Genomic DNA, 12,626 nt, shown 5'->3' with positions numbered 1-12,626 from the left:
TTTACAGTTCTCGAGTATCATTTTATCAATCAGAAGCTGATATTTGGTGCCCCTACTTCTTCTTTTATTAACTTTTTGTTCTACTGGCAAGATGTTATTTGCCTCCGAGTATTCTTGGATTTGATCGGCGGTTATGTCTGTCAGCAGTTTGAACATTGTAGCAGGCAAATACGTTATTGGCCTGTAGTTTCCTGGTATTATTGTCCCTTTTGCTGAATCTTTCTGTATCAAATATGTTTTCCCAGTTACTATCCATTCACTGATGTTTCCAGTTTGCAGCATTTCATTGAATTGTTTTGCCATTTTTGAGTGCAGGCTGGTCAGATATTTGAGCCAAAATCCATGCAACTGATCATTGCCAGGTGATGTCCAATTTTTGACTTTCTTCTCTCTTTTTTACTGATCATTTCTGTTATTTATTTCCAAGTTTCTCATCTTGTTCTTTGGAAATTTCTTTTCAAAGTCTTTTATCCACCAAGCATTTTTTGTTGTAGCATTTTTCTGTTTCCCACAAATCTTCCCAGAATGTATTTGTAGCTGTTTTTTCTGGTTTTTCATTCTGCACAGCTGCCTGCTGATTCAGACTCTGGTAGAACTGCCTTTGATCAGATTGGAAAAGTTGATTTTGTTTGTACTGGATTACTCTAGCTTCATATCGTTCAATTTTTCTGGCTGTTGCTGTGATTTGTTGTTTCACAATTTCAAGTGCTTCTTCAATTTTTCTTGTGTTCAGCCAGTATTTTTTAATCAGGTTATTCTTTATTTTGACATTTTTCAGTTTTTGTTCCTTCATGTTCTTCAGATTGCTTGCATCTGATCGTAGTCTCTTGATTTTTTTTAACTCCAACCTGGTGCCATTTTGGCTTTCCAGTCGATTTTTCTTGCGGGCTTGAGTTTTTGTATCCCCAATTCTTGTGTTACAATCACTGCTGTACTGTATGCAAGCTGATTAGTTTCTTCCATTATTGATGTTATCTGGATAGTTCGCGAGTGCGGCATTCACATCTTCCATTAAGGGGTGCCAGATGTTTTCTTGGTACTGTTTTCAATGTTGGCAGTCTTTGCCTTTCTTCCTTTGATGCAGCATAGTTCAAAATTTTCTCTTTAAGTTCTTGTTGCCTTTTGGTCAATGTGCCGGGTGTAATAGAAAATGGACACAGGTTTTTCGTACAAAATTTCTGCATTTTCTTCTGGCTCAAAATGTTCAGTGGACTCAGATTTTGTTAGAACTCCTACAATTGTCTCCACAGTTGCCTGTTCTACTGTTTCATGATTTTTCTGTATTTCTTCAAGTTCGACTTCCACTGAACACCTTGTTCCTGGTTATGAATGCGCCTCTGGTCAACCAAGTCTCAGTTCGGTTACAGTTGAATCTGGATATTCGAGGTTTCCACAGCCGGTACATCCGTTTTTTGGTAGCCACGCTTTTTTGGGGTTCTGATTTATGGTAGCAGTTCATGACAGTTCGATTCTCTGACATTGAAAATTTCTGCCTCTTTTGTGGTTGTTTTGCTTCCAGTTGCCCTGCAGGCCCATGCCCTTGTTGCTCAGCAATGGGTTCTGGTTCCTGTAGCCCACTTGTCGACGGATGCCCAGGTTCACCAGCACCCGCCGCGGTCCTTATTATCCTGGGTGACGAGCGAGCCAGTATAGACTTCTTTTGAGTTTGTTTCACCATATTTTAATGGGTTGGGTGCACTTAGTCCTTCTCCTCAATTGAGACCACTCTGGCATGGTTGAACCTGCTGGTAGTTTGCACTACCGCCAGCACAGCTCTCAACATCACAGAAGCAGTTAAGCCCCCCGCCAACGACAAGGCGGCACCCGGTGGGGGGTTTATTATTATTATTATTATTATTATTGTTGTTGTTGTTGTTGTTGTTGTTGTTGTTGTTGCTACTGCTGCTGCTGCTGCTGCTGCTGCTTTTGTTGTTGTTGCTGTTTAAATTTAGTATACCACCCTATCCCCGAAGGGCTCAGTACAGTGAATGTGTTTTACTTGGGGGGGGGGGTGTTATTTCAAGTTGGCTCACCATGATGTACATTTATGCCCCCAGACACTACCCAAATTTTTCTTGCTATGGACTTGGATAAACCCAAACAAAATGAAAAGAGTACTTTTGGCAACTTGGGGACTATGTTGCCACTTATAAGTATTTGTTGTTATTCAGTTCTTAAAAATAAATAAATGCTGTAACATAAAGTGGAACAATTTGTATTCCTTTTATTTGAAGAATTGTTGGATTGTGCATTTTACTTTAATTGTTTCAAAAATTGTCATTTTTTTCCAATGTGTTTAAGCCTTCCAGATGGTTTATCAACGGGATTAAGGTTGAACACTCCAAGTCCTTTAAATATTTAGCCCTAACCTTTCATCACAAAGCCACTTGGGCCAGACACAGAGACACTGCTATAAAAGGAAGCTATCACACTGCTTCAGCGGTGGTAAGGTTTTTTTTTTCATTCCAGGGGAAGGGGATATGTCCCTGCAGCTCTAAAGGTTTTCAACTCCAAGGTAGTTCAGCAACTTCTCTATGGAGTTCTCCTATGGATAACTGCATGGAACAACTCAGTTGAAAGAATACAATCTGGCTTCCTCTACTAAATATTTGGGTTACCACACTCTGTACCATACACTGTACTATGCTTAGAAACTGGTCAGAATCTACTTGAAACAAGAGCATGGCTGAATACATTCAAGTATTGGATCAAACTATGTTTTAACTGTGATGAGCACAGTTTAACATACCTTGTGCACCCAGACCTATTTGCCTCCGAATGGTATCAACTTCTTAAATCAAAAATCTACTCTCTAGGGTTAATACTTGAAGATCTCTGTATGCTGTCACCCAGAGAGATTCTGCAAACCAATTCCAAAGCCTTTATTGGCATTATAAATTACAGAGTTAGTAAAACCATAATAAAAATTATTGTTATTATTATTATACAAAACAGTTATACATACAGCAAACAAGATCAATATGCTGGATTACGTATTACATCACACGTCCGGACACTTCCCAAGCATCTAGGACTGTGTGGTATACTTCGACAAATAATGCGTGCAGAAGGACGAGTAGAGGGTGGCCTTTTGCAACTGACATATGGTGATTTTGTCAAGCCAGTTGTTTTAAGTGCCGTTCAAGATGCTTTAGGCACTGCACCCAGTGTGCCGATCACCACTGGGACCACCTTTGCCTAGTTTTGTGCCAGAGTCTTTGAAGTTCAATCCTTAAATCCTCGTGATCGTGGTAAGTTTTTTTCCAGTTGCTTCTCATCAATCCTTCTGTCACCAGGAATTGCAGCATCAGCTATCCACACTTCTCTTTTTTTTCCACAATCGTGGAGGTCAGAAGGAGTTTTGTGTTCAAAGAAACTTTGTCAGTCCGAACTGGTCGGAAGTCCCAGAGTAGCCTTTCACGTGTTCATTTTCAGAAGTGACCTTTTTTGGGTTGTATTGATTCCACCAGTTCTTTGTCACAGGCAGATGGTTGTTGTGGCATCAAGTTCCAGTGAATCATCCTGAGCAACAGTATATTATACTGCCCCTCTGCTTGTAGCGAATCCGTCTCATAGCGATCTTCTCTTTGCAGCTTGGCTAAGTATGTGATCTACTGTTTAGATCTGCTTCCTTGCCCAGAGTCTGCACCTTAGGATCTGTAGTTGACTTTTTCAATTCTGGCTTTGATGGCGCTTTGTTCAATTCGGTGCTTGTTCTTAGCTGCAAGAATCAAGCTCTCAGTCTCCTTTCAAAGTTCCATTTGTGAGCCACAACCAGGTTTTTTTCCTTTGTCGAATTTTGTCCTCAATTTTTTCTAAGAACTGTCCATGGAGAGCCTTCTTTGCCAGTTTTTTCTGCTTCTGCTTTGCGGTGTAATTTTATGGTATTCACTCTTTGTCTTTTTTTTTGCACTTCTGAGCAGTTTTCTGTTGTTGACTTCCATCAATGTTGGTTCTTCACTGTTTTTTTCACATAAATCACCAGTGCATGTTTCTCTTCTTCCACGGCATGTTCCCACTTGCAGAAGCCCTCTACCTCCTGATTTTCTGGGTAGAGTAAAGGAGATCTGTCAAACATCACTCTGGCGAGGTGTAATGAGTAGTGGATTGTCATCAGTTTTCTTGTTTTTCTGTCCAGATCATCCCAGCTCTGCTTAACGTCCCAGTTCACAATTCCAGCAGTGTATCTGATGGCCGGGTGTAGCCCAGATGTTGATAGCCTTGATGGTATTCCCGCTACCGTTTAATTTGCTCTTCAAAATTTTTTTCTTTTTTCTGACCCTTTGGACATATTCTCTGCTGACCACATTTTTCACATGTCCATGCTTGATGTTGTCCAGCTGTAGTATTCCCAGGTATTTATAGGATTTAGGTTGATTGCACTTTATGGTTTTTTCCATTAGGCATCTCTATGCCCTTACTCGTCAGTAATTTTTTTTTTTTCCCTTTCTTCAATGCCACTGTAGGCATTTCCGTCCAAGCCGAACTCCATACTAATAATGTCATTGCTGAAAATTCTGACTGTGTTGGTCAGTGGCTGAATTTCAGTTTCTGATGATTTTCCATAAAGCTTTAGATCATCCATGTGCAGCAAGTGGGAAAATTTTTTGGTGAATTTCTTGCAGTTTGATGGCCCAGGTTTGTTTTTTTTGTAGAATTGTTGACCAGTTGGGGATCCATTGCAATGATGAACAACAATGGTGACAGTGAGTCACCCTGGAAGAATTCCTCTCTTGATGTTGATACAGTTCCATTAGCTTTGGTTGCTCCACAAACAACTCAGTTTTCCAGTGTTTCCATTTGCATTTTTGGAAGTAAAGCTTAAGCAATATTTTCCCTACAAACCCCAATGACATCCAGACATTTGATGATCCAACTGTGTGGCAGTGAGTCGAGATGCTTTTGTAACTTCAATCCACATTCGTAGCCTACAGGGTTTTGTTTCGCGGCTTTGCAGTTCTCCAGTATCATTTTATCAATCAGAAGCTGATCTTTGGTGCCCCTACTTCTTTCTTTATTACCTTTTTTGTTCTACTGGCAAGGATGTTATTTGCCTCCAAGTAATCTTGGATTTGATCATGCAATTATGCCTGTCAGCATGGGTTTGAACATTGTAGAGCAAACACGTTATTGGCCTTCGTAGTTTCCCTGGTATTGTCCCTTCTGCTGAATCTTTCTGTATCAAATATGTTTTTTTTCCCCAGTTACTATCCATTCACTGATGTTTCCAGTTTGCAGCATTTCATTGAATTGTTTGGCCATTTTTTTTTTGAGTGCAGGCTGGTCAGATATTTGAGCCAAAATCCATGCAACTGATCATTTGCCGGTGATGTCAATTTTTTGACTTTTCTTTCACTCTTTTACTGATCATTTCTGTTTATTTATTTCCAAGTTTTCTCATCTTGTTCTTTGGAAATTTCTTTTCAAAAGTCGCTTTTTATCCACCCAGCATTTTGTTGTAGCATTTTTCTGTTTCCTCTACCAAATCTTCCCCAGAATGTATTTGTAGCTGTTTTTTTTCTGGTTTTTTCATTCTGCACAGCTGCCTGCTGATTCAGACTCTGGTAGAACTGCCTTTTGATCAGATTGGAAAAGAAGTTGATTTTGTTGTTGTACTGGATTACTCCTAGCTTCATATGCGTTCAATTTTTCTTCACAGCTGTTGCTGTGATTTGTTGTTTCACAATTTCAAGTAGCTTCCTTCAATTTTTCTTGTTAACCAGCCAGTAATTATTTTTTAATCAGGTTATTCTTTATTTTGACATTTTCAGTTTTGTTCCTTTCATGTTCTTCAGATTGCTTGCATCTGATGCGTAGTTCTCTTGATTTTTAACTGCTCAACCTGATTTTTTTTCATTTTGGTTTCCAGTCATTTTTTTTCTTGCGGGCTTCAGTTTTTTGTATCCCCAATTCTTGTGTTACAATCACTTTGCTGCTACCTTTGTATGCAAGCTGATTAGTTTCCTTCCATTGATTCATTATCTGGATAGTTGCGAGCAGGTGCAGCATTCACATCTTCCATTAGGGGTGCCAGATGTTTTCTTGGTACTGTTTTCAATGTTATTTGGCAGTCTTTTGCCTTTCTTCCTTTGATGCAGCATAGATCAAAATTTTTCTCTTTAAGTTCTTGTTTGCCTTGTGGTCAGTAATGCCAGGTTAATACCTGAAAAAAATGGACTATGGTTTTTTTTCATGCAAAAAATTTTCTGCTGCATTTTCTTCTGGCTCAAAATGTTCCAGTGGACTCAGATTTTGTTTAGGAACTCTACAATTGTCTCCACAGTTGCCTGTTCTACTGTTTCATGATTTTTCTGTATTTCTTCTTCAGGATTCGACTTCACTGAACACCTGTGTTTCCTGGTTATGAATGCGCCTCTGGTCAGCAAGTCTCGAAGATTCAGTTACAGTTGAATCCTGAATATTCGGAAGTTTCCACAGCCCGGGTACATCCGTTTTGGTGAGCAGCTTGGGGTTCTTTAGGGTTCCGATTTATGGTAGCAGTTCATGACAGTTCGATTCTCTGACATTGCAGAAAATTTATGCCGCTAGCTTTGTAGTTGTTGTTTTGCTTCGAAAGTTGCCCTGCAGGTGTCCATGCCCTGGTTGCTCAGCAATGGGTCCCTGGTTCCTGTAACCCATACTTATTAAGGCGGATGCCCAGGTTCTGGCTTCACCAGCAGCGCCCAGCGGTCCTTATTATCCTGCAAACGTGACCGAGGCCAGTATATAGACTTCTTTTTGAGTTTGTTCACCACCATATTTTTAATTGTGGGTTTACGATTGCATAGTCCTTCTCCTCAATTAAGACCACTCTGGCATGGTTGAACCTGCTGGTAGTTTGCACTACCGCCAGCACAGCTCATTATTATTATTATTATTATTATTATTATTATTATTATTATTATTATTATTATTATTATTATTATTATTATTATTATTATTACACCGTTATATCTAATTTGAGAGGTAATACTGTACTTTTGGCTCCTGTATTATTTCCCTCATATAATTATATGCAGCCTTCCCCCAGTACTTAGGAGAAGCAGCAGGTACATGTTAATTGAAAAGAGCCCACCATTTCACTCTAGTGTTATAGCGATACAATATGCAGCACAGCCAACATCATGTATCAAGTAGCCAAGGATGCCTTCCTATTCTCTTTTTGTTGGATTACTTCTTTATTTTATTTTATATTTATACTTCATCCTACCCGCAAAGGGCCCAGGGCTGCTTACAATGGCATAAAGCCTAAAATCATACATAAAAATCATAAAAACAATAAAAACAAATCATAAAACAATTTAAAACAATTCAGCTACAAACCCCAGACGGCATGGGTCAAGGGGACAAGTAGTGGATCAAGTAGCAGCCAGAATCCTGTCAATATCAGTGTGGAGAAGCAGTTTGAATTGGTCTAAACAAGGACCAGAAGATGGGCGAGGGGCCTCTAGTTCATTTACTGTATTAAATGTGGCAGGAAGGTTGCAGTGGAGAGACAAGATTTTATCTGCAAAAAAACTTGCAATAGCCTCACAGCTAAATGCCAATTCCCAAAGTTTGGGACTTGTATTCAAAGTTGTAAGTGTCTGAATTACCCTAAACAATAGTGCTGGATTTCAGCTCACAGCAGCAATGGTAGTGGCAAAAAATATTATTTTTGCCTCCTCCACTGCTCTCTCATAGGCTTTCATAAGCATCCTAAACAAGTTTCTTGATTCCTTGTTAGGTTGGAGTATGCCCGAAATCATGCACTTGCTCCTAGTCATCTCAAGTTTCCTGTTTAAGTTCTCCTCCAGCTCCTCAGGTATACCAAAGGGGGCCTGGCTGTTGGACCATGGTAGGAGGAGAGAACACCGTAGTGCAACCATTTTGATTGCTTCAGAGAGCTTAGTTTCCCAGCTCCCTACCAGCTTTTCAAGAGAGTTGCCGGCAGGTGGTGATTCCCACATGATGTTCTGGAATCCAATGGGGTCCATAAGTCTCTGTGGGCAAGCCCAAATATGCCTATCGTCTATGTGGTGAAGCATAGCGATTTCAATCTGGACCTTAAGAGCAAAATGGTCGGACCATGGCACTCTATCTATAGAGGATAGAATCACATCCACACCTGCCCCAAAGATCAAATCCAGAGTATGGCCTCCTTGATGAGTGGGGCTCTCAATGTTCATAAGGGAGAGACCTAGAGTCTCCATGGATGACACTAGATCCACAGCCACTGAAGATAAGGTCAAATCAATATGGACATTGAAGTCCCCCAACACAATAAGTTTGGGAAAACTCAATGCCCACTTTGACACGACCTCCAGGAGCCATGGCAGGCTGTCAGTCGGTGCATTAGGCAACTGGTACACCAACAAGACAGCCAGTCTCTCCTCTGAGTCCCAGTGGAGGCCTAAACACTTTATACCAGTGATCGGGACAGGAGTCGCTCGAAAGGGGATAGAACCCCAGATGAGTGTCGCCACGCCACACACCCCCGCCCTGTGTCCAGGGTTGGTGGATTGCCACAAAGCCGGGGGGGGGGGGGGTTGAGTTCATTGAGGGCAATAGTTTCCCCTTCCCTCACTCAGATCTCCATGACACATGCCAAGTCCATGTGCTGTTCCTTGAGAAAATCCCAGAGAACAGAGGTTTTATCACTGATGGACCCAGCACTTATCAACACCAGTGACAAACCAAAGTTATTAAGTCCCATCCTGCCACCCATATGCTACAGGATAAGGCACAGCTCAGAGAGAGAGAGAGCATAACTGCATCTCACTCTCTGTCTACAATATGGCCTGCCCCTACTGCTATATCTACCCCATCCTATAATCACTGGGATCCCAGATCCCATCCTGGCCTCCACATGGAGAACAGTACATATGGCTCAAACCAGTATTACACATGTGTTTCTGCACACATTCTGATTATTTAAAACCTATTGTTTAAAACCTGTTATTTAAGTCCCTGGAACAACTCACTCATGCACACACCCCTCAGCCTACTCCACCTGCAGCACACAGTCTTTGCCAGATCCCTCTGCAACAATGACAAAAAAGGATACCCCTCTCCAAACAGTCCCCAAACGGGCCCACAACAAACAGCTGCCTTGGGCTGCTATTGTGGCTGAAGTAGCTGTCAGGCCCCACCCCTCACAGGTGTTTTCACTGAGGTGGGAGGGACTGCCATTCCCTCTGGCTGCAGAGTCCAGCTCACCAGGTGCTGCTCTCAGTTGTCCTGGTGGCACAAAGCAGAGTGGTCTGGCAGGCCGGCTGGCTCCACTGCAGGCAGGACTGATAGACTTGCTGCCTTGGGCTGCTGTTGTGGTTGAAGTCTGAGCGCTTACAGAAGATTTTCCTTTACCTTGAACAGGTCATCTCTGACGTGGCTGAAAACAGCACAGCTATTGAAAACCTGCAGTTACAGCACATGAACAGACAACAGCACATCAAGGTCTTGGAAAAGAGGCTAGAGGTCAGTGCCTGCCAGTTTGCTGATAATTGCACTCTTGAGACACTTATAAAAGGGAATTTGTGGAGGCAGGTGGACCTGGCCATTTAATTTCCCACTATGATTTCTTCCTCGCTCGTGTTAAATTGTCTGTTCCATTAGGACAGTCATGTTTGCTATTAACAGGGTCTGAATTCAAAACCCATGGAAAAACCCTCGTGTTATCTATTTTGTATCTACTGTTTGCAGAGAATGTACCATTTAAGTAGGAATGGAAGAAGTTGAGGGTTCATTTGGTGAGTTCAATAAATACAGTAGTAAGAGGGACAAAATAAATGTATACCTCTGACTTGAAATGCTACAGATAGAAAATTAGAAAAGAAGGTCTGGAGAGAGAGCAGTATTTTCCCAGAGTAGAAGATGCTATTGCAGAGTTTGGCTGCAGAGTGTATGTTCTTCCCATCAAGCCTCAAATATCGTCTGTCTCCAGCTTCATTTTTCACAATGGGCCAAATGGTTGACTCAGTACTCTTTAGCGAGAACCTTTTAAATACAATTTAATTATATTAAAATATAATTTAATATAAATAAAGTTATAAATAAGCAACAGTAAACATTATTTTGCATTCGTGTAAGTTAAAGTGCTATGTATCTTCAAGGCAAGAAAGCAATGCTTCAGGGCAAGAAAACAATGGAATAGGCGTTTTATACAAATAATATTTATTCACTAGGATTTATTCATTAAAATATTGTTTTTACTGTTTACTTTTTTACTTTGGATTGTATGTACAGTATGTGGGGGTACCATAATCTTTTCAGTTCTTAGGACCTCAAAAGGTTGTATAATCTGAGCCAACATTTACCACTTTACTTACTCACTTGACCAGCCCATTCTGGCAGCTTTTATCAGCCAGGAAGGACAAAGGTTAAGGACACAGGTTGTCGTCTTCATCTCACGAAGAAACCTGTCCAAATCCTTGGGCACCTCAAGTCCAAGAAGTCCCAAAAGTACATCGTTACACTCAGTTGGCCCTGCTCCGGAAATATATAGTTTTCCTAATTTTTTTCCAGTGTGTTATCTCCATGGCTATGCAGGCACAATTATGAGAATCTTAGCCACTCAGAAGACCTGTCTACCTCCCATTGAGAAGCATTGGGTTGGTATGCCCTCCACGGACAGACTTGAAACTTTTTCTTACTGCACAGAAAAACTGTCAGTTCACAGAGGGCAGGTCAACACAATGCTTCTCAGAGGGAGGTAGGCAGTGGTGGGATCCAAAAATTTTAATAACAGGTTCCGATGGTGGTGGGATTCAAACAGTGGCGCCGCCGCACACACGAACCTCCAGTCCCTATTGGACAGGGAGGTTGCTTTAGTCACCCCTTCTCGGCACTCAGAACAAATTAGTAACCACTTCTAGAGAAGTGGTGAGAACTGGTTGGATCCCACCTCTGGAGGTAGGTAAGTCTTCTGAACTGTTAAGATTCTTATAGTTGGATCTGTGTAGCTATGGAGAAAGCTCATGACTTTTTTTTTAAAAAAAGGAAAACTATATATTGCCAGAATCAGCAGGACCAGCTGAGTACAACTATGTATTTTTGAGGATGAAAGGGTGCCTGGGATCAGAGCCTGTGGAGTAAACTTCCTGGAGCAACCTTCAGCAAATGGAGGCAGGGAAAATCTCTTCAGCAGCACCCAAAATGTCGAGTGCAAGCTGAGGGTGAAACTGACCAGAGAGCAAAATGGTCAGATGGAAAAAATAAGATGCCTCCTGAGCTCTGCATTCTGCATAGGCAGGCAGGAGACATCTTACAGGTGGCCTAGGGGGAAAAGGTGCACTTTGAAGTGTTCTCCAAAAAAAGACACTTTGACCCTTTCTGCACAGGCAAAATACAGCAACCCAGGGATGGCAAAAACGCCATCCCTGGGCTGCTGCTTGCCATCCTGGCTGCCCAGGAGCGGCGTGAAGGTACTGCTTTTAACTTCGCTCAACGAGCGAGGTTTTTGCAAAGCGCTGTCTTCTCGTCGGCGCGGTGTGAACAGCACCAGCAGGAAGACGCTGCTTTCCCCCTCCCCTCCACTCACTGTCCAGTGTCGCTTTAGAGGGCTGCAGAGACCCACCCACGCTGCCCTCTGAGCCCTGGAGGTCGGAGGGCAGCGTGGGAGTGTCCCTGCAACCCTCCAGAGTGACTATGGATGGGACGGTGAGTGGAGGGGGACGATCGGAGCCGCCTCTCTGGCTGAGGGGAAAGTCAGGGCCAGTCCCCGAGCCTCCACCGGCATAATTCATGCCGGTGGAGGTGCGTTTCTGCACGTGTGCGGAAAGGGCCTTTGAGCTAAAATAAGGTATCCTGAGAAAGTCTTGGAAAGAAAGCTGTGTGGAGCGCCTTCCCAGGACACCCTTTTTAGCATCCCCAGCAAAAAAACCCAAACTTCACATACACGCTACAGGGGTCAGTGCTATCAGTCACAGACCAGGAAAGGGATTTGGGCGTCTTAGTTGATAGTTCCATGGGAATGTCAACTCAGTGCATGGCAGCGGTGAAAAAGGCAAACTCTATGCTGGAGATAATTAGGAAAGGAATAGATAATAAAACTGCAAAGATTGTCATGCCCTTATATAAAGCAGTGGTGTGACTGCACTTGGAGTACTGTGTTCAGTTCTGGTCACCACATCTCAAAAAGGATATTGAAGAGATAGAAAAAGTGCAGAGAAGGGCAATGAGGATGATTGAGGGATTGGAGCACCTTCCTTATGAGGAGAGGCTGCAGCGTTTGGGACTCTTTAGTTTGGAGAGGAGACGTCTGAGGGGGGATATGATTGAAGTCTATAAAGTTATGTATGGGGTAGAAAATGTTGACAGAGAAACATTTTTCTCTCTTTCTCACAATACTATTACCAGGGGGCATATACTGAAAATGCTAGGGGGAAGAACTAGGACTAATAAAAGGAAACATTTTTCCACACAACGTGTGATTGGTGTTTGGAATATGCTGCCACAGGAGGTGGTGATGGCCACTAACCTGGATAGCTTTAAAAAGGACTTGGACAGATTTATGGAGAAGAAGTCAATCTATGGCTACCAATCTTGATCCTCCTTGATCTGAGATTGCAAATGCCTTAGCAGACCAGGTGCTTGGGAGCAGCAGCAACAGAAGGCCATTGCTTTCACATCCTGCATGTGAGCTCCCG

The 12,626-nt window shown here is 42.3% G+C and overlaps 1 protein-coding gene across 2 annotated transcripts in view; it reads left to right on the top strand.

Annotated features, from left to right (window-relative positions):
* Positions 1–12,626, top strand: part of LMNTD1 (lamin tail domain containing 1) — a 175,820-nt gene that overhangs the window by 73,585 nt on the left and 89,609 nt on the right. For both annotated transcript variants that reach the window (XM_048499424.1, XM_048499425.1), the window contains exon 2: positions 9,355–9,456. In XM_048499424.1, the coding sequence (XP_048355381.1) occupies positions 9,355–9,456 (102 nt within the window). The remainder of the gene's footprint in view (positions 1–9,354; positions 9,457–12,626) is intronic.

Source organism: Sphaerodactylus townsendi, linkage group LG06 (assembly GCF_021028975.2).
Source record: "Sphaerodactylus townsendi isolate TG3544 linkage group LG06, MPM_Stown_v2.3, whole genome shotgun sequence".
Taxonomy (NCBI): domain Eukaryota; kingdom Metazoa; phylum Chordata; class Lepidosauria; order Squamata; family Sphaerodactylidae; genus Sphaerodactylus; species Sphaerodactylus townsendi.
This window is presented reverse-complemented; position numbering and strand designations above follow the sequence as displayed.